The following is a 22,914-nucleotide window of genomic DNA, read 5'->3' on the forward strand; positions in this document are numbered from 1 at the left end:
ACTGGAATATAATTTACAGTACAATATGTAAGCAGTAAAATAAAAACTTTAAATGCAAAAATGGAAACTACATACATAGCTATATCGGAAGATAAATATGTTTCACACACAAAGTATAAAAAACAACACAGTGCCAAATCCATAGAACAGCACAGGGGGGGAAAATATGATCAGCATTTAAGTATGTAATATGCAGAGCCCTTGACATACATTTGTAGAAGAATGGTGTATGTCGAGGGTTTGCCCAGTATGCAGGTCAAAGGGTATTATGTACTTTACCATGCTGATTATGTTTTTTTAACACTTATTATGTAAATTAATTATAAATATTATGTAATCAAACAAAGGAAAGGTTGTGAATTCAAAGGCAATAGGATGAAGTAGTGGGTGTCAGAATAAGTATTGATCTTCTCTCAAAATTCAACTAAGCTTAACTTTCATACAATGGCACTATATAGGTATGGATTGTTATTCACTACTCACAACAAGTTAGGGATATTTGGCTTCTGGGTGAAATTTCAGGATGAACCTAAAAAACACCCTAACTTTTCCAGGTGAACTTAATGTGACCTTCTCTTAAATGTTGAATTTACATATACATCTGTTCAGTGTTTCAGTACTTTTTGCACAACTTGCTGTTCTCTAGCAAGGAGCTTAACTGCAAAATTCACAACAGGTGTTTGATCCAAGAATCACCCAATACATTTCCTGGTTCATTTAGAATTGGTATTTAAACAGTCCTCCTCCTCATGCTGTTCACATTTTGACATCATGAGACCAAGATGACACATAACAATTGATCAACAGTACCTCACCTTTGCGAAGCTTCAAGCAGGATGTTCTCCAATGGAAGTGGGCACTGAGGTTAGAGTGTCACAGAGTGAGAGTGTCATCAGCAGGTTGCAACAGCGATACAGAGAGACTGGAAGAGTCACATAAAGGCATAGAAGTGGGCGTCCTTTGGCCATACCCCACACTGATGACCACTTGAGAAAAAAAAATGCCCTGCGGAACCGGATGAAGAATGCTACACAGCTCAGGGCACATTTAATGGAGGTGAGATGAACCCAAATGTCACATCAGACCATTCGAAATCATTTACATCAGCAGTGGTCTGTGTGCTAGATGACCGGCAAGGGTACCTGACCAAGGCGTCATCGTCTTGCATGGGCCAGGGAGCATCTACGCTGGACAAGGGACCAGTGGGACTCAGTACTGTTCACTGATGAAAGTCTATTTACGCTGAGCAGAAATGATGGCTGCCAACGAAGTTGGAGATGTCAAGGAGAGCGCTTCAGCCACTGTTGTCACCAGACGAGTGTTTGGTGGTGGTGGTGTTACAGTGTGGGCAGGTGTGTCTAGTCAATACAGAACTGCCCTACACTTTGTGAATGGTACAATGACAAGTCCATACTACTTGAATAACATTATTATTCCAATCATTGTGCCTCTGCGTGAACAACACAGGCCTAATTTCATTTTCATGGATGACAATGTCCCAGCTCATCGAGGTCGCATCATTAGGGAACAGCTGCTGGAGACTGGGGTACCTCAAATAGAGTGGTCTGCGCTTTCTCCAAACCTCAATCCCATTGAAAACCTATAGGATCAGCTGAGTCGCTGTGTAGAGGCTCGTAACTCTGTACCCCAGAACCTCAATGATCTGAGGGCTGCCTTCAAGAACAGTGGGATGCCATGCCTCAGCAGACAATAAGTCGACTTGTGTACAGCATGAGACTTCGTTGTCAAGCTGTAATTGATGCTCAAGGCCACATGACAAGTTATTGAGACACTGACACTTCTGTAGGGGTATACACACCACTGTTGTTGGCTTTTGTTTCAATAAATTGTTTGAGATGAAGAAATCACAATTGCATGCTTCTTCTTAAATGCCCTACTTTCATTATATATCACTGTAGTGTGAACTGTTTACTATTTTCGTAAATTTCAAAGCCAAACATCTCAAACTTTCTGTGAATAGTGTCTATTCAAAAACCATGTAATATATGTAATTTTTTTTTGTTTATGTACGCTGATACTGGGTAGTCAGCTGACTGAGCACCTAAAGTATCCTAACATTTAATCAGAGGTGAGACGCTTGTATATACGTTTACATTACTGACCCCAATGTTGTGTATGTCTATGTAGCAGGTCTCCAGTGCAAAGCACATAGTTGTATAATTAAAAGTGTAATATGTAGTAATATGTAAACCTGTGATTTCTGAGAGTCCTGTCAGGATTTACTCTGTTTTTTTACTGAGACATCCTGCCCCAAATATATGAAAATACATTTATTACAGAGTTCAGCTTCTCTCTTTCAATCATATACTGCTCTCAGATAGGGCAGTGGAAATCACCCTACAGGTTCATTTTAACATACCTGTTTCATCATTATTTAATGATGGTTATTAGAAGTCTCATAAAAACAAACTGCTGTTCTTTACAGCGTCCAAAGTGCTCAGTTATTCCAGTAATATTTGCATTTTTGCCATGACTTGGCTTAGATATTACATCTTTGGGAAGATTAATGCAATCACATTTATGTCCTTTTCTCACAGTAGAAGTAACTGCAAAACAGTTTGAGAAAATGTCTCCATCATTGAACTTTGCAAGGAAAGCAAGGAAGCAAAATGGATGCCTCCCATCTAATCATGATAATATTTCTCATGAAAAGATGAACAATTCACAGCTCCAAATTCAAGCAGTAACTGAAGAATTAAAGTCTCAAAAGGTAGACATGTATTTCATAAATGTTTCCTGTCTGACCTGAGTTCTACCGTGTTATCTCCTTTGTAGCAAACAATTAACACCTTTGTAGCAAACAAATTCAGTCTTCATAATTTATAAGTTAACGGGAGCATTGCGCCGGATCTTGTGAAGTCCGGTACAGTAAGCGCCGCCCAGCTCATCAATATTCACTTTGCTGGGCGGCGCTTACTGTCCCCGACTTCACAAGATCCCGCGCATGCGCCGGGCACTGTTAAGCGCAGCGCTTCAGAGCGGGGACCGCAGAAGCCGCCCAGCAAACTGAATATTCATGAGCTGGGCGGCGCTTCAAAGCGGCAGTTGGGGGAGGCTGGCTGGGCGCAAGAGAGGTGAAACGCCGCTCCTTGGGCAGATTGAAGACCGTTGGAGCAGGTTATAAAACTTAAGTTTACTGTATGTATAATGTGGACAGGGGGGATACTTAGATGATTGTAATACCCATTATAAGACCTGTACTGCCATATATATACCTCAATATGCTTATTGGCCCAGTCAGTGTCCCTTTAAGGCCTCATGCACACGACCGTTGGGTGCATCCGCGGCCGTTGTTCCGTTTTACGTTTTTTTTCGCGGATCCATTGACTTTCAATGGGTCCGTGGAAAAATCGGAAAATGCACCGTTTGGCTTCCGCGTCCGTGATCCGTTTTTCCAGTCCGTGAAATAAATATGACCTGTCCTATTTTTTTCACGGACAACGGTTCACGGACCCATTCAAGTCAATGGGTCAGTGAAAAATCACGGATGCACACAAGATAGTCATCCGCGTCCGTGATCCGTTTTTTTTTTTCACTTTTCATGTCCGTGGATCCTTCAAAAATCAAGGAAGACCCACGGAAGAAAAAACGGTCACAGATCACGGAACAACGGAAATCCGTTTTGCGGACCGCAAAAAAAAACGGTCGTGTGCATGAGGCCTAAGAGAAAGTAGGGATTAGGAGATTATGAGCTCACTGATCAGGTTACATGCTGCCAATAGTAGTTTCTTTTTTACACTATGTCTCATGTCTTAACTCCATCCAATACCTATCTACACAAGCCCAATCCCACCTGAGCCTGCTTCACAGCAGAACATGCAAAGAACAAAAAAATAACTTGGACAACCCTTGTATGGAGCGGGCTTACAAGCTGAGCATGCTCCATATGCAGTAGGTGCAGACTGTATAATACACCTGACAACCACTGGCCTGACATCCCATAGAGTGCAATTGCATGTTCAAGACACCTTAGGGAACTAAAAATGACAGTAAATTTTTTTTAAAAGTTCAATGAATAAACACAAAAAATATTAATTCAAATCATCCCCATTTCCCATTTTTACATATAAATATACAATAAAAAATAAACATAATTAGTATCGCCATGTCCAAAAATGTCTAAACTTCTAAAACATGAATTTGTATGCACTTGTATGCAGCTCAAAGTGGTACCAACAAAAACTACAGCTCCCCGTTCTAAAAACAAACCCTCATACAGGTCTCTGGATAGAAACATACAAAAATTTATGGGTGTCAGAATATGGTGATGCAAAGAAATACTACAGGGAGTGCAGAATTATTAGGCAAGTTGTATTTTTGAGGATTAATTTTATTATTGAACAACAACCATGTTCTCAATGAACCCAAAAAACTCATTAATATCAAAGCTGAATATTTTTGGAAGTAGTTTTTACTTTGTTTTTAGTTTTAGCTATTTTAGGGGGATATCTGTGTGTGCAGGTGACTATTACTGTGCATAATTATTAGGCAACTTAACAAAAAACAAATATATACCCATTTCAATTATTTATTTTTACCAGTGAAACCAATATAACATCTCAACATTCACAAATATACATTTCTGACATTCAAAACAAAACAAAAACAAATCAGTGACCAATATAGCCACCTTTCTTTGCAAGGACACTCAAAAGCCTGCCATCCATGGATTCTGTCAGTGTTTTGATCTGTTCACCATCAACATTGCGTGCAGCAGCAACCACAGCCTCCCAGACACTGTTCAGAGAGGTGTACTGTTTTCCCTCCTTGTAAATCTCACATTTGATGATGGACCACAGGTTCTCAATGGGGTTCAGATCAGGTGAACAAGGAGGCCATGTCATTAGATTTTCTTCTTTTATACCCTTTCTTGCCAGCCACGCTGTGGAGTACTTGGACGCGTGTGATGGAGCATTGTCCTGCATGAAAATCATGTTTTTCTTGAAGGATGCAGACTTCTTCCTGTACCACTGCTTGAAGAAGGTGTCTTCCAGAAACTGGCAGTAGGACTGGGAGTTGAGCTTGACTACATCCTCAACCCGAAAAGGCCCCACAAGCTCATCTTTGATGATACCAGCCCAAACCAGTACTCCACCTCCACCTTGCTGGCGTCTGAGTCGGACTGGAGCTCTCTGCCCTTTACCAATCCATCCATCTGGCCCATCAAGACTCACTCTCATTTCATCAGTCCATAAAACCTTAGAAAAATCAGTCTTGAGATATTTCTTGGCCCAGTCTTGACGTTTCAGCTTGTGTGTCTTGTTCAGTGGTGGTCGTCTTTCAGCCTTTCTTACCTTGGCCATGTCTCTGAGTATTGCACACCTTGTGCTTTTGGGCACTCCAGTGATGTTGCAGCTCTGAAATATGGCCAAACTGGTGGCAAGTGGCATCTTGGCAGCTGCACGCTTGACTTTTCTCAGTTCATGGGCAGTTATTTTGCGCCTTGGTTTTTCCACACGCTTCTTGCGACCCTGTTGACTATTTTGAATGAAACGCTTGATTGTTTGATGATCACGCTTCAGAAGCTTTGCAATTTTAAGAGTGCTGCATCCCTCTGCAAGATATCTCACTATTTTTGACTTTTCTGAGCCTGTAAAGTCCTTCTTTTGACCCATTTTGCCAAAGGAAAGGAAGTTGCCTAATAATTATGCACACCTAATATAGGGTGTTGATGTCATTAGACCACACCCCTTCTCATTACAGAGATGCACATCACCTAATATGCTTAATTGGTAGTAGGCTTTCGAGCCTATACAGCTTGGAGTAAGACAACATGCATAAAGAGGATGATGTGGTCAAAATACTCATTTGCCTAATAATTCTGCACGCAGTGTATAAGATGCACCTGCCCATAAGACGCCCCAAGGTTTTAAAGGAGGAAAATAAGAAGAAAATATTTTTCGCCAGACCTCAGCTCAGAGCCCCAATGTTAATCAGACCTGAGCTCAGACTCCCAATCAGACCCCTCAAAGTTAATCAGACCTCAGCTCAGACCCCCAGTGTTAATTAGACCTCAGCTCAGACACCCAAAAAGACCTCAGATTTGACACCCAATGTTAAGAACCTCAATCAGACCTCAGATCATACCCCCAATGTTAATTAGACCCCAGCTCAAACCCCCAATCAGACATCAGATCAGACCCCCCAATGTTAATAAGACCCCCAATCAGACCTCATATCAGACCCCCAATGTTAAGCAGACCTCAGATCAGACAAATAAAAAATCAATTACACTTATAGCTCTTATTGTGGTCCCTATTTACAGAAAAAAAACGTTTGTTTATACTAATGAGCCACTTGGTACAATTATGGCGTTGCCATTTTAACTAGAGGCTCCGCTCCTTTTCCCTGCAATCCTCGTCCCCACCACTTTGACTGACGGGGACAGGCAGTGTATACATAATCTCGGCCGGACCTAAAATCTCACAACAGTGTATTCCCGTATATGCAATACAGAGCTGGAGATCACTGGACAGATGGACTTCTGCCTAGCACCCTTCAGCCCTGTACTGTGATGAATGCACTACCGCGCGATTTCAGGGCCAGGCGCAATTACATCTGCACTGCCTGGCCGTATCATTCAAAGTGGTGGGGATGCGGCCATCAAGGAAAAGGAGCGGAGCCTCTGGGTGCAACGACAACACTAAACTATTTCTCTGAATAGGGGCCACTGATCAAGATGGCACAAAGTGTACTGGAATCGGTGGAGAAGCGCACACCTACACAGGGAGAAGGTTTTGCCATGTGTAACACATGAATTGCGCTGAAGGGAACCACAGTATAAGTTATAGGATACTCATATCATTGGGTAGAATATATTACATAATTCTGGAATAATTTGTGCAAAAACATAGTAAAGCCTCATGCACAAGACCGTTTTTTTTGCGGTCCGCAAAACAGATTTCCGTTGTTCCGTGATCCGTGACCGTTTTTTCTTCCGTGGGTCTTCCTTGATTTTTGGAGGATCCACGGACATGAAGGAAAAAAGTCATTTTGGTGTCCGCCTGGCCGTGCGGAGCCAAACGGATCCGTCCTGACTTACAATGCAAATCAATGGGGACGGTTTGACGTTGACACAATATGGTGCAATTGCAAACGGATCCGTCCCCCATTGACTTTCAATGTAAAGTCAGGAGTCCCTGATATACCATCGGATCGGAGTTTTCTCCAATCCGATGGTATATTTTAACTTGAAGCGTCCCCATCACCATGGGAACGCTTCTATGTTAGAATATACCATCGGATTTGAGTTAGATTGTGAAACTCAGATCCGACAGTATATTCTAACACAGAAGCGTTCCCATAGTGATGGGGACGCTTCAAGTTAGAATATACTGAGAACTGTGTAATAACTGCCCCCTGCTGCCTGGCAGCACCCGATCTCTTACAGGGGGCTGTGATCCGCACAAGTAACGTCGGTACTTGAGGGAATATAATACTGGGGAGGGAGGGAGGGGGGCCGCACTGGCCACCAATGAGTTAAATACAGGGGAGGGAGGGAGGGGGGGCCGCACTGGCCACCAATGAGTTAAATACAGGGGAGGGAGGGGGGCCGCTGTCATGGTCTTACCTGCTTGCTGCTCTCCTTCGTTTGACATGTGCTGGCGGCCATCTTGGTTTCTTGTAGCCTTCCACCCTGCGGCTCCTCCTTCCCCTGGGAGGAGCTGGATGCCTAGCTCATATATATAGGAGGTCTGTGGCTTCAGTTCCTTGCTTGGTCCTCTTGTGTTCACATGCTTCTAAGACTGCTGCTGCTTCTGGTTCCTGATCCTGGCTTCGTCTGACTACCCTGCTGGTTCCTGATCCTGGCTTCGTCTGACTACCCTGCTGGTTCCTGATCCTGGCTTCGTCTGACTACCCTGCTGGTTCCTGATCCTGGCTTCGTCTGACTACCCTGCTGGTTCCTGATCCTGGCTTCGTCTGACTACCCTTCTGGTTCCTGACCTCTGGCTTCGCAAAGACTCTGCTCGGTTTCACCATCCGTTTGGACTTTTGCTTTACAGCTTTATTTTCAATAAAGCCTTCTTATTTTCACTTATCTCTTGTTGTACGTCTGGTTCATGGTTCCGTGACATTAGGACCAAGCCATGAATTCTGACGGTACAGGGCCATCCTCGCTACCCACGCTGGTTGCCAGACTTGATCAGCAGGATCACCTGTTGGGTCGGTTCGCTGTGGCGTTGCAAACCCTGCTTGAACGCACGGCTCATTTCGCTCCCGTTGCCGATGGGTCGGTTGTCGCTCCTGGGCTCGCTCCTACTGCCACTCCGGTTGTTGCGCCAGAGTCTACCCCGACACCTGTTGTTGCGCCTGCGGTGTTTCGGGGTATGATCGGTTCTGCCCCTCTTCCACAGCGCTTTGGGGGAGAGCCAACTCAGTGCCGAGGTTTCCTTAACCAGGTGGGCATTTATTTTGAGTTGCTGCCACATGCCTTTCCTACTGAGAGATCAAAGGTGGGCTTCTTGATCTCGCTGCTCTCGGACAAGGCCTTGGCCTGGGCCAGCCCTTTATGGGAGAACAACAATCCGGTGGTTGCCGAGTTTTCCGGTTTTGTTGCTTCTCTTCGGAAGGTATTCGATGTGCCGGCTCGTGCTGCCTCTGCTGCGAAGCTCCTTATGTCCATCAGACAGGGTTCACGATCCGTAGCTGAATACGCCATTGAGTTTCGTACCCTGGCAGCAGAGGTGGGCTGGAATAATGAGGCTCTGGTCACTGCTTTCTCTCATGGTCTCTCGGATGCCTTGAAGGATGAGGTTGCAGCTAAGGACCTACCAGTTGAGCTCGAGTCTCTTATTTCTTTCCTGATTTTGATTGACACCAGACTCAGGGAGAGACCTTCCTTTAAGGAGAACCTGCGGAGGTCTTCTAACAGATTGGTGCCTACGTTTGCTGTCCCACCCGTGCCTCCCTCTCCTCCCACGCCTCCCGGGGATGACTTGTCTGGGGGTGAACCCATGCAGCTGGGGTTTGCTCGCCTGTCCGAGGGGGAGAGGGCACTCCGGAGACGCGAGGGCCGATGCATGTACTGTGGTCTTAGTGGGCATTTTCGGTTGGCATGTCCGAACCGTCCGGGAAACGCTCGTACCCTGAGATCCTGTCGGGGGCAGATCTTGGGTGGAGTCTCCTCGTCCCCGGTTTCCCGTGTTGACAAACCACTGATCACTGTTGTCCTCTCCTGGGTCGGGGGCTCGGTGACGACCCAGGCGTTGGTGGACTCTGGTGCTGGTGGTTTGTTCATTGATAGTGTGTTCGCTGCCGCCAATTCCATTCCTCTGCAGGCTCGAGGTTCCCCACTGGCTCTTGAGGCGATAGACGGCAGACCCCTTCTGCCGCCACACGTGACTCATGAGACCCTTCCAGTGGGGATAGCCATTGGTGCCGTTCACAGAGAGTCGGTCTGCCTCCAGGTTATTTCGTCTCCACACTACTCGGTGGTCTTGGGGTACCCCTGGCTCCAGAAGCATAATCTGACTTTCGATTGGAGATCGGTCGAGATCCTCTCGTGGTCACCGCAGTGTGGGGCTAGTTGTATCCATGGGTCTGTCAAGTTGCTGTGTACTTCCTCGGACTCTCTGTTGCCTCCTGAATACGAGGAGTACCGGGATGTATTCGATAAGGTGTGCGCGGTTGCCCTACCTCCGCACCGCCCATACGATTGTGCCATAGAGTTACAATCTGGTGCCGTTCCTCCTCGTGGCAAAGTCTATCCACTGTCGGTAGCGGAGAATGAGGCCATGGAGGAGTACGTGAGGGAGGCGCTTTCACGCGGACACATTCGCAAATCTTCGTCCCCGGCAGGGGCTGGATTTTTCTTTGTGAAAAAGAAGGGCGGTGAGTTGAGGCCTTGCATCGATTACAGGGGTCTCAATCGCATCACGATCAAGAACGCTTACCCGATACCCTTGATTTCCGAGCTGTTCGATCGCCTTAAAGGGGCCACGGTCTTTACCAAACTCGACCTGAGGGCGGCATATAACCTGGTAAGGATCAAGGCGGGCGATGAGTGGAAGACCGCGTTTAACACCAGGACCGGTCATTACGAATCCTTGGTTATGCCCTTTGGGTTGTGCAATGCGCCCGCAGTCTTTCAGGAATTCATCAACGATGTTTTCCGTGACCTGTTGCAGCAGTGTGTGGTAGTCTATTTGGATGACATCTTGGTATATTCTGAATCCATGGAGGCCCACATTCTGGATGTCAGACGAGTGTTGCAACGGTTACGAGAGAACAAGCTGTTCGGTAAGCTTGAGAAATGCGAATTTCACCGATCCCAGGTAACCTTCTTAGGTTACATCATTTCCGCTGAGGGGTTCTCCATGGATCCTGAGAAGGTTTCGGCTGTCTTACAGTGGCCCCAGCCCAGTGGTCTTCGTTCCCTGCAGCGCTTTTTGGGCTTCGCCAATTATTATCGGAAGTTCATCAGGGACTTTTCCATGCTGGCCAAGCCTCTCACGGATCTGACCAGGAAGGGCAGTAATTCCCAGGTCTGGCCGCTCGAGGCCATCCGAGCTTTTGAGGCCCTAAAGTCCGCCTTTGTGTCGGCTCCGATTCTGTCGCATCCCAACCCTGGGTTGCCCTTTGTCCTCGAGGTGGACGCGTCTGAGACGGGAGTAGGCGCCCTTCTGTCTCAGCGTAGAACACCAGAGGGTCCTCTGCTTCCTTGTGGGTTTTACTCCCGGAAACTGTCTTCCGCGGAGTGCAACTATCAGATTGGTGACAGGGAGTTATTGGCCATCGTGCAGGCCCTTAAAGAATGGAGGCACTTGCTCGAGGGTTCGGTGGTTCCGGTTCTCATCCTGACGGACCACAAGAATCTGACCTACCTTTCTGAGGCCAAGAGATTGACACCACGTCAGGCCAGATGGGCTCTGTTCTTGTCTCGTTTTAATTACGTGGTTTCCTACCTACCCGGTTCCAAGAACATCAGGGCGGATGCCTTATCACGGCAGTACTCCGAGCTGTCCAGGGAGGAGTCGATTCCGACTTCGGTCATACCTCCGAATCAGATCCTGGCCGCCATTCGCACCAGCCTGACCTCTCCCCTGGGTGAGCAGATTTTGGCGGCTCAATCTGGTGCTCCCTCTGGGAGACCCAATGGCAGATGTTTTGTGCCTGAGGAGTTGCGCACTCGGTTGTTGCGAACCTACCATAACTCCAAGACCGCGGGGCATCCTGGAAAGAATCAGCTGTCCTGGGCTGTTTCACGTCTGTTCTGGTGGCCTTCCCTACGTTCCGACATCGCCTCATATGTAGCGGCATGCTCCGTTTGTGCCCAGAGTAAGTCCCCTCGGCACCTTCCGTTGGGCCTTCTGCAACCCATAGCCACCGGGGAGCGCCCATGGTCACACCTGGGGATGGATTTCATTGTGGACCTCCCTGCATCCCGAGGCCATACGGTCATTCTCATGATTGTGGATCGGTTTTCCAAAATGTGCCACTGTGTTCCTCTCAAGAAGTTACCCTCTGCACAAGAGTTGGCCACGATTTTTGCCAGGGAGGTCTTCCGGTTGCACGGTTTGCCTAAGGAGATTGTGTCGGATCGGGGGAGTCAGTTTGTGTCCAGGTTCTGGCGCGCCTTTTGCTCCCAGTTGGGGATTCATCTCTCCTTCTCCTCGGCCTACCACCCTCAGTCCAATGGGGCCGCAGAACGATCCAATCAGGCCTTGGAGCAATTCCTTCGTTGCTATGTCTCCGATCACCAAGACAATTGGGTTGACCTCCTGCCTTGGGCTGAGTTTGCCAGGAACACGGCGGTGAACTCTTCCTCTGGGACGTCTCCCTTCATGGCCAATTATGGGTTCCAACCTGCCGTGTTACCGGAGGTATTCTCTCCCCAGGATATTCCGGCTGTGGAGGATCACCTTTCCGTCCTACGTGCTTCTTGGGTACAGATCCAGAAGTCCCTTGAGGTCTCTGCGCAGCGCCAGAGACTCCAGGCTGATCGCAGACGAGCGCCTGCTCCTTCCTACCAGGTCGGAGACCGTGTATGGTTGTCCACCCGCAACCTCAACCTTCGAGTGCCCACTCCCAAGCTGGCGCCTCGCTTTGTTGGTCCCTTCCGAGTGCTTCGCAGGGTAAACCCGGTAGCCTATGCCCTTGCGCTTCCTCCTGGCATGCGGATCTCCAACGTGTTTCATGTCTCCCTGTTGAAGCCACTGGTGTGTAATCGTTTCACTTCCTCGGTTCCTCGGCCTCGTCCGGTCCAAGTGGGCAATCGTGAGGAATATGAGGTGAGCAATATCCTGGACTCACGCCTGGTCCGCGGTCGGTTGCAGTTTTTGGTCCATTGGCGTGGTTATGGTCCAGAGGAGCGTTCCTGGGTTCCCTCCGCAGATGTCCATGCTCCTGCCTTGCTCCGAGCCTTCCACGCACGCTTCCCTCAGAAACCGTTTTGTGCTCCGCGGAGGAGGGGCCCTTGAGGGGGAGGTACTGTCATGGTCTTACCTGCTTGCTGCTCTCCTTCGTTTGACATGTGCTGACGGCCATCTTGGTTTCTTGTAGCCTTCCACCCTGCGGCTCCTCCTTCCCCTGGGAGGAGCTGGATGCCTAGCTCATATATATAGGAGGTCTGTGGCTTCAGTTCCTTGCTTGGTCCTCTTGTGTTCACATGCTTCTAAGACTGCTGCTGCTTCTGGTTCCTGATCCTGGCTTCGTCTGACTACCCTGCTGGTTCCTGATCCTGGCTTCGTCTGACTACCCTGCTGGTTCCTGATCCTGGCTTCGTCTGACTACCCTTCTGGTTCCTGACCTCTGGCTTCGCAAAGACTCTGCTCGGTTTCACCATCCGTTTGGACTTTTGCTTTACAGCTTTATTTTCAATAAAGCCTTCTTATTTTCACTTATCTCTTGTTGTACGTCTGGTTCATGGTTCCGTGACAGCCGCACTGGCCACCAATGAGTTAAATACAGGGGAGGGAGGGAGGGGGGGCCACACTGGCCACCAATGAATTTAAAACTGGGGAGCGAGGGGGTCTGCCCCTCCTGCCTTGGAGCACCTGATCTCTTACAGGGGGCTATGATACGCACAATTAACCCCTCAGGTGCGGCACCTGAGGGGTTAAGAGTGCGGATCACAGCCCCCTGTAAGAGATCGGGTGCTGCCAGGCAGCAGGGGGCAGTCATGTACACAGTTCGTAGTATATTCTAACTTGAAGCATCCCCATCACCATGGGAACACCTCTGTGTTAGAATATACTGTCAGATCTGAGTTTTCACTTCGTGAAAACTCAGATCTAAAAAGCTTTTATGCAGACGGATCAGCGGATCCGTCTGTGTGAAAGTAGCCTACGGACACGGATGACGGACCCGGATGACAATCTTGTGTGCATCCGTGTTTTTTCACGGACCCATTGACTTGAATGGGTCCGTGAACCGTTGTCCGTCAAAAAAATAGGACAGGTCACATTTTTTTGACAGACAGGAAACACAGATCACGGACGCGGATGTACAACGGTGCATTTTCCGAATTTTCAACTGACCCATTGAAAGTCAATGGGTCCGCAGAAAATCACGGAAAACGGAACAACGGACACGGATGCACACAACGGTCGTGTGCATGAGGCCTTAAATAGCATTTTGGTGATAGATACTCTAGATAGCCATAGATGCAGCAGTGACCAGTAACAGTCCTGCTGTATAAAATGATGTACTATGTCTTGGGTAAACAAACAATTTCAGCTGTTGTGTTACTTTGGTCAGAATTCTAATGGACGATATGTCATAAACCACTAATGAAAAATATATAAGGGGTAAATATATAAGGGGTAGATATGAGTAGATATGAGCCTAGTAAAGACATTGGGGGAGATTTATCAAACTTGTGTAAAGTAGAACTGGCTTAGGTGCCCATAGCAACCAATCAGATTCCACCTTTCATTTTCCAAAGGAGCTGTGAAAAACGAAAGGTGGCATCTCATTGGTTTCTATAGGCAACTAAGCCAGTTCTACTTTACACAAGTTTGATAAATCTCCCCCATTGTATTATACTGAATCTTCAAGAACATTTAAAGTGATCAGCGATTCTTAGAAAGTGAATAATTCCAACAATGTCAGTTCCCTTTATTATTGTTTCCACCAGGATCTTGTTAAGCTGCTTCACCGTGCTCTTGAGTCTGCTCAGGAGGAAAAAAGGGCATGCTCTGAGTATCTGAGTGCCCCAGAGGAGAAAGACAGGCTGGAATTAATACGACATAAGGTTAGGCAAATTGAGGACCTGAGGCAACGTGTGGAGGCCCTGGAGCAGAAAAAGCTGGACCAAGAACAATGTCTTAGCTTCAAGGACATTCATATAGGGGAACTAAAGGAGCATGTACAATTGCTAATGGAAAAGAACAATGCAAAACAACAAGTTATCATGAAGCAGAATGAGCAGCTTCTTAGCCAGATTGATTCCGATCATAAAAACAGAACTGACATTGAGACCTTACAAGGGCAATTTAGGAAAATTGACAGCTTAATGGTAAGCAAATTGTCCTTGCAAACAGATATGGTTGTAAACTGTGATATGTGAACTCCTAGAGTAAGTGACTTCTAACAGAACATTAATTGTACTTGTTATCTTTCAAAAGGATGACATTAATGCCTATAAAACGCAGAACCAGTTCTTAAACTCTGAAATCCATCAAGTGACACAGCTATGGAGGAACACAGCTAAAAAGGAGACAGCTCAGCTTATGAAGGTAATGGCCATCATGCTTATTGGAAATTGTACAGATTGCTGTAGTTAAATCTGCAGTACGCATGCCCAGTGAATGTACCCCTTTAAAATATGTATTGACTAGTTGACCACACTCTCTAAATGCCCTCTAGCAGTGATATCCAAAAATACTTTAAAGTGTCACTGAACTGTTAAAAATGTTTGCTATGTCATAGCGACATATCAAAGGTTTCGATTAGTAGGGGTCTGAGTGCTGATCCCCCAGCGATCACTAGAACAAGGAAAGAGAAGAGCTCACATAGCGTGTTGTCCCTCCTCGCAGAAGGAGATGGGCTCAGTAGAAAGTCTATGAGTCTGTCCCGATTCCATCTCCTGCAGAGAGGAGACAGAGCATGCGTTGTAAGAGCTTCTCATCCTTCTAGCGATTGGTGGTGGTCTAAGCACTCAGACCCCCACTAATCAAAACCTTTGGTAAGTGTCTATGACATATGAAAAAAATGTTTTTAAAGGGAACCTGTCACCTCCAACAAACATCCCAAGCTGGCAGCAGTACCTGAGAGTAGCCAGCAGCATGCTTGTAACGATCATTTTCTTCCTGCAGGCAGATGAAGCAAAAGCTGTAAAAACGTTCTTTAATCCCTTGCTGGCGTGCTTCTCTAGTCAGGCTTGAAGTCCCGGGGGCAGCGGCCTCCTTGCCTCAAGTCACGGTAACCACGCCCCCTTCCCTGCCCCTTCGCTGTGACTGACAGCTGACAGTTCGGCAATGCCAGCCGAACTGTCGTGCATAAGCGCTGTCAATCACAGCAATGGGGCAGAGAAGGGGACGTGGTTACCGTGATTTGAAGCAAGGAGGCCGCTGCCTCCGTGACTTCAAGCCTGACTAGAGAAGCGCGGCAGCAAGGGATTAAAGAACGTTTTTACAGATTTTGCTTCATCTGCCTGCAGGAAGAAAATGATAGTTACAAACACGCTGCTGGCTACTCTCAGGTACTGCTGCCGGCTTGGGATGTTTGTTGGAGGTGACAGGTTCCCTTTAAGTTCTGTGACACTTTAAAGCCAATCTGTCAGCATATTATGCTGCCCTGTGTAATAGCTACAGATCTATACTAATGCAAAAACAGCACAAATAATTTTGGACTATATGGTTACTAGGAGCACTGAAAGAATGAGTGTGTATTCATGAGAGGAGCACTCCATCTACCTCTCTCTCCCTTCAGAATGCAAATTGACAGGTTGCTATGTAATGCACGTATACAGGGTATGCAATTCACTGTCCTAGTGGGGTGGAGGATTGCTCTCGTTGTAAGATATCTCTATAATATATTCTCTCAGCACTCCTCGACAATGTTTTTGGTTACTACTGGTACGGACCTGTATCTGTATTGTGCTACCCTTACATAGAACAGCATATTAAGCAGACAGTTCCATTTTAAAGGGGTTCTTCAGGAATTTGTAAAATACATTCACTAAAAATACTTTAATATTACTTTATTATAAATATATTCCCAAATACGTTTCATTAGTTCGGGAGCATTCATCAGGGAAAATAAAATGGCTGCTGTCCTATTAGTACACACGAAACCTGTCCTAATCACACAGCAGGACAAATTACTTCAGAGCACTGAGCTAAAGAGCTGCCTCAGCCTCCTCTCTGCTCTATTTGTCAGGGATTATGATCCTGAATACAGCTGAATCTATGTAGGAATGGAGTCAGGAATGAGGAAACATCTAAAGTAAAGAGAAGACGGACAGGACAGTCTGTGGTAATGCGGGGCTTTGGTAATGCAGCAGACTGCAGACAAAGCTGCTCATTAGCCACATCCCCACCTCCTCTCTGTACTTCATGTCTCCTCATGACCTCTATTCCTAGAGAGATTTATCTGAGGATCTTATTAGCTGTATTTAGGATCATAATACCTGACAAGCAGAGAGGAAGCTGAGGCAGCTCTTTACCTCAGTATTGTAAATTAACTTGTCCTGTTGTGTGATTAGGACAGGTTTCGTGTGTACTAATAGGACGGCGGCCATTTTATTTCTCCTAATGATTGCTCCATAGAGCAAACGAGCCATTATAACCAATGAAAGGTATTTTTTAAATTTATTTATAAAAAAGTTATATTTAAGTATTTTCATCTTATTAATTCCCAGAGAAACCCTTTAATACATGGTCTGATTTTCTTTAATACATGGTGTGATTCACACATACAATACACAATATCCTTGTATTTGAAGTTCTTTTCCATTACAGTGTTCTTACCTGGAAGCTAGGAATTGTCAGATAGAAAGCAAATATTTAATTTTACTGAGAAAGCTGCAAGAAGTTCTGCCAAATATGGATGCTGAATACTGTGCAGTCATAAAACGTTTAATAGAAGATGCCTTAGAGTCTGATATAAAAGTACCTCTCCAACCATCCACTGTGCACTTTAATCCTGTCAGGTAAGAAGTTAAAATGAGGAAACATAATGGAGTTATACACCAGTCAGCTTAAAGAGGACCTTTCATCAGTTTAGCCCTAGTCTAATTATGGTCTTGCCATGGCATTATTTTTTTTTTAAAGACTTCCCCCGTTCATCCGCTGTTGGCCCCGTTGATTTCGGCGCCTTATATTATAATGAGCTGACTCGGTTATACTAGGCGGAGACTCGCAGTTTCGCTGGGGGGCAGTTCTCTTCTCCCTGGCTGTGAGCGCATCTAATCAGAGCGCACCGCTCTTAGCCAGAGAGGAGCTCATTCTTTAAAAAAAAAATTATTGTGCCATGGCATCAGTGGGGGCCGCCCTATAAGGTAAGACCATAATTAGACTAGGGCTAAACTGATGAAAGGTCCTCTTTAAAGGAACTCTAAACCTAAAATTATACATTAAAATAAACAGGAGATAAACTTACCCCTACTGTTTGTCAGTCTGAAGGATTTTCTCCATGACCCTGAAAAACATATAGGCTTGTAGAAATCCTGCAGAGAACACAGGTGTTAATTTCTGTTTATCTGTTCCATGTTTAGCAGGTGAATTGCTGAGGGGTGAAACATAGTCTAGGAGTGGAACTTAAAATGGTTGTCCGGCCATATATATTGATGCCCTATCATCAGGATAGGGCTGTAATGGCTAACCTCCGGCACTCCAGCTGTGGTAAAACTATAACTCCCAAGATGTACACTTGCTCGGCTGTTCTCAGGACTCCACAGAAATGAATGGAGCATTCTGGGAGTCGTAGTTTCAACACAGCTGGGGTGCTGGAGGTTAGCCATCACTGGGATAGGTCATTAATATTGATAGGTCATCGGACCTCCGACGTTCAGCTGTTTGAAGAGGAGGTGGTGCTCCATGCAACTCGCTGCCTCCTGGTCATTACACTATGCATCGTCTTCTGTGGAGCGGTGGTGTAGTATAATTACAAGTACTCGGTCTAGTCTAGTGAATGGAGCAAATACTTGTTATTACTCACATGGAGCGCTAACTCCTCTTCAAACAGCTGAACAGCGGAGGTGACAAGTGTCGGACCCCCGCCAATCTGATATTGATGACCTATCCTGAGGATAGGTTATCAATATACATGGTCTGACAACCTCTTTAATGATCTTTGTGTCCTACTGCAGAAGGGGGAGGCTTCTGTTGCAGAAGGTTGTCTTACAGACCAACATAGGATTGCAACAGGATTGAGGAGCAAATTGAATTGGCTAATCATCTCAGATCTAGTTAATTATTTTTCAGTTTTAGAAGCAGTGGAAGAGATTGTGAAATTTCTACAATCAGTATGATCTAAAAACCTTCCAACCCTTTTAATTAACATGTAGCAGTTCTAAATTATTAACATTGCAAAGTGAGATGACCAATATTTATCTCCATATAGATTGTGTCACTAGCTACTTCCTTAGTTCACTTTTAATACTGTTAAAAATACTATTCCAGGCCCTATTGTTTCTCACTTCTCAGCAAGACTTCTCCACTGCTGTAACTATTCTGTAATGCTTTGTCTCAGGCTATAAGACTAATCTACCTATTGTATGGTCATAAGCATTAGATCCAGTGCATTTGGAAATTCTTTAGACCTTTTCACTTTCTTCACAATTGTTTATGTTTTTATGAATGTTAGAAGTCTTTGCTAATTTATTGAAAAGGAAAAACAAAAATATTGCATTGACATAAGTATTCAGACCCTTTACTCAGTACTTAGTTGAAGCAACCCTGGCATCGATTACAGTCTCCAGTTTGAGGTGAACCTTCGGCCCAGTCTGAGGTCTGGAGCACACTGGATCAGTTTTCATTAATACTATCTCTATACTTTGCTCCATTCAGATTTCTCTTAACTCTAAACAGTCTCCATGTCTCAGCTGCTGACAAACACCGCCACAGTATGATGCTGACACCCTCATGCTTTACTGTATGGGTAGTATTGGGCAGTGCCTGGTTTTCTCCAAACATGACACTTAGAATTGAGGCCAAAAAGTTCAATCTTGGTTTCATCAGACCAGAGAATCTTGTTTCTCACACTCTGAGTCATTTAAATGCTTTTTTGCAAACTTTCATGTGTCTTTTACTGAGGAAAGGCTTTTTGCTGGCCATTCTCCAATAAAGCCCAGACTGGGGGAATGCTGCAGTGATTGACCTTCTGGAAGTTTCCCCAGTCTGCACATAGGATCTTTGGAGCTCATCCAGCGTGACCATTGGGTTCTTGGTCACCTCTCTTACCAAGGCCCCTTTCCCCTGATTACTTAGTTTGGAGGAGGTGCCAGATCTAGGAAGTGTTGTTCCAAACTTCTTCCATATAAGAATTATACCGGTCACTGTGCTCTTGGAAGCTTTTAGTACAGATAATTTTTTCTTGTACTCTTATGGCTTGATTTTTCTTCTGATATGCCTTGTCAGGTGTAAGACCATATATAGAGGTGTATATTTTTTCAAATCATGTCCAATTAACTGAATTTACAATAGATGGAGTCCGGTCAAGGTTATGTGCTGTCCGCATCCGTTGCTCCGTTCCATGGGCCCGCAAAAAAATATTACATGTCCTATTCTTGTCCGCGCTTTGCGGACAAGAATAGGCATTGATATTAAAGGCTGTCCGTGCCGTTCCGCAAATTGCAGAATGTGCACTGCGCCATCCGTGTTTTGCAGATCCGCGATTTGCGGACCGCAAAACACACCACGGTCGTGTGCATGAGGCCTTACAGTGCGCTGTTTCTGGGACACGGAGGATATGTGGTTCACTCCCCCTTGCGTCCCATTGGCTGTGCGTCTTCCTGCCCCCTGGTGGGTGTGTCTCACCTCCCTTTATATGTCGGCGGTTCTCGTGGCCGCTCACGGCCGCCATAGTGCTGGTATGCTGTCACACAACACCAGTGTAACAGCGTTTGTTGTTTCGTTCCACTACGAGCTCTTTCAGTCTGCCAAGTAAATTGCTCCTGATGAATCTATCTTGATGAAACGCGTCGAGCCTTAGATGTTGGGGAGCTGTAGCTAGTGGCGGGAAGGGGGTTCAGGTGTCTGAGAGCCTTTTTGAATGGGTTTTAATCACCATTCATTATACTACACTATGTGATAATGGTCAGATCATCGCAGCTGACATAACTCCGGCAGAAACGACATACTGATCAAGTGGTCTCTCCCACCTAGTTAATCATTCGCATTGATACCTCCTACCCAGTTTCCTTTTTATTGCACTGTCTATTCCACTGGTTAACATTAAATCCAGTCGATACATTAGGCAATATTGCCTGACTGTGCACCTCTATGTACTGTATGTACGTGTGTGGACACGACCCCCTGTTTTTAATCAGTTATAATAAAGTATATTAGTTTTAACGCCTCACATTATCCATGATAGAAGATTAATCATAGCAGCAATCATATATTCCACATGTACCTTCCATTAACCTGTGTAAAGGATCCTTTAAAGAGCGCTGATAACTTGCATATTTTCCAAATAGTTTATGGTTTAGGATAAGATAAGGACAGGACAACAAGTGCAAACCATAGACAATAATTATATTCCTTTTGGCTTTAGAAACTAGAAAAATCTGCGATGTAGACATATTATGACGTGGGCATCAGCAATTTAGGAACTTTTAGTACACTTGATGCCATTTTAGTGACGAGAACATAGTTATTTCATTATTTATATGTATTTTTTGTCACGTTAGCAGGACCAAGTTGTAATAAGTTGTAGTCTCAAAAACTCTATAATCCAGCTTTAAATTGCTCAACTTACATGAGCATTTTTGGTGATCTATATATTTTATTTATTTGTCAGTGAAGTCTGTAGAAAACGATGCTGTCTCCCAAATTCTACATTTTGTTCATATTTGGAATGAAATATATGACTTTCTGTTGCCCGGGAGCCATGGTTTTTCATCTCTCCTGGCCATTGTGCATAGTGCAAATAAAAAATTTAAAAAATTATAATAATAATAATGCTAAATATTCAGGCACAGGTGGATACAGATAAAATGCTGTGCATTTTTCAGTTTGAAAATAATATTTCACTACTTTCTTCATTCCAGTGAATATGATGATTATGGATTCATGATCATTCCTGAGCATGAGGTTGAACACTTGAAACTTCTAGCCAAAATCCAGGCATTGGAAATTCGATCTAACAAGCTGCTCACTCATGAGGTTGTAGATAAGCCCTTACAAATGAAATGGAACAGCATTGAGGAGTTGTCCCACTCAACAGAGCTAAAAACCCTGGTGAGATGTGGTATCCCAACTGAGCACCGCAAGCGTGTCTGGAAATGGCTGACGAGTCGACGGATTCGTATCTGTGCCAATCATTACAAAGACCTCCTGAGAAAATGTGAGAGTGCTCAACATCCAGCCTCTCAGCAGATCGAACTGGATTTACATCGAACTTTGACCAATAATAAACACTTTAACAGTCCTACCTCAGAGGTCATTCAGAAGCTAAGACGAGTGCTATTAGCATACTCATGGCAAAACCCCACCATTGGCTACTGTCAAGGACTGAACAGGTAAAAAGCCAGTTTGTATTAAAAAAGGGAGATTTGATAACAGTTATTTCCAGAATTTTGGCCTGCTCAAATAAAGTTTGCAGCATCTGCTAAGTGCAGCTTGCAAAAGGAAGAACTTGTTGCGTTGAAGGTGGAAAAGTCTAAATGTTTTATTCATCTCTTGCTAGAAAACCTATCAGAAGATGACATTGGTGGGTTCCAGTAGCATGGCCCTTCTACAATGTATGCAAACATATTAGTAGTTATAAGTCAGAGCAACTGGACTTGACTAGCCAAATGTTTTCAAGAAAAAATGATATACAAGTCCAGTTGCTCTGACTTATTACTACTAATATACCATGAAGTGGATGAATGAGAACCTTCAGAGACATTTATGCAGACTTCATTGGACAAAGCCCAAAAGATCACCAAACTAAAAAGCAGAAGACTTCAAGCCAGGGGTGGACACAGACCGCAGAGGGCCCCTGTGCAAAGAAAGTGCCTGTCCCCCCAAACCAGACATAAACATATACCGTACATATCTCTTACATCTACTAAAATCTCCTTTGATGCAGACGTTCTCTTTCCTTATCTCCTCTGTTTGACCCAGTTCACCATGACTAATTCTTTCAGCCACGTCTCGTCTTTGTAAAGTTTGTAGTATGTTAGATTTCTCAATTTCTCCATCAACCTCCCGCATTTTCAATACAAACTCAATGTCAATATCAGCCTGCTGCCACTCCCAATACTGTGCCCACTGTGCTCCCCAATGCCCCCAAATACTATTCTGCTGACAAAATAGTGAGCCCAGTATAAATAATGTGCCTATAGTGCCTCCAGAAATTAGAATGCCCTGTAATAATAATGTCTGCTGAAATGCCCCCCCCCCCAACAGTAATAATAAAACCCTACATTGTGCTCCCAGCAACAATGAGTGTCCCCACAAATAATGTCCTGTAATATTCCCCTGCAATAGAAATACCCATACAGTGCCTCCAGCATTAATATCCCCTATTTTACTCCCAATGAAAATGCCATTATAGTGCCACCAGTATTAATAATGTCCCCCAGTAGTAATGCCTTTGTACAAAAAAATGCCACAGTTGTGCCCCAGTATTAAAATGCACCCAGTGTCTCCAGTAATGCCCCAAATAGTGCCCTCATATTAGAAAATGCCCCGGTAATGCCCCTTATAGTGCGTCAGTATTGGAAGTCCCCAGTGCCACAAGTAATGCTCCTTATTCTGTCCCTGGTATTAATTCTCCTAGAGTGCCCTCAATGATACT

The 22,914-nt window shown here is 45.1% G+C and overlaps 1 protein-coding gene across 7 annotated transcripts in view; it reads left to right on the top strand.

Moving 5' to 3' along the window:
• The window catches only part of TBC1D2 (TBC1 domain family member 2), a 67,964-nt gene that overhangs the window by 26,990 nt on the left and 18,060 nt on the right, over positions 1–22,914 (top strand). For 6 of the 7 annotated variants that reach the window (XM_040417850.1, XM_040417846.1, XM_040417847.1 and 3 more), the window contains exons 6-10: positions 2,559–2,731; positions 14,099–14,479; positions 14,589–14,699; positions 16,926–17,116; positions 21,179–21,649. In XM_040417850.1, the coding sequence (XP_040273784.1) occupies positions 2,559–2,731; positions 14,099–14,479; positions 14,589–14,699; positions 16,926–17,116; positions 21,179–21,649 (1,327 nt within the window). The remainder of the gene's footprint in view (positions 1–2,558; positions 2,732–14,098; positions 14,480–14,588; positions 14,700–16,925; positions 17,117–21,178; positions 21,650–22,914) is intronic. The other variant, XM_040417848.1, reaches the window with a different exon arrangement.

Source organism: Bufo bufo, chromosome 2, assembly GCF_905171765.1.
Source record: "Bufo bufo chromosome 2, aBufBuf1.1, whole genome shotgun sequence".
Taxonomy (NCBI): domain Eukaryota; kingdom Metazoa; phylum Chordata; class Amphibia; order Anura; family Bufonidae; genus Bufo; species Bufo bufo.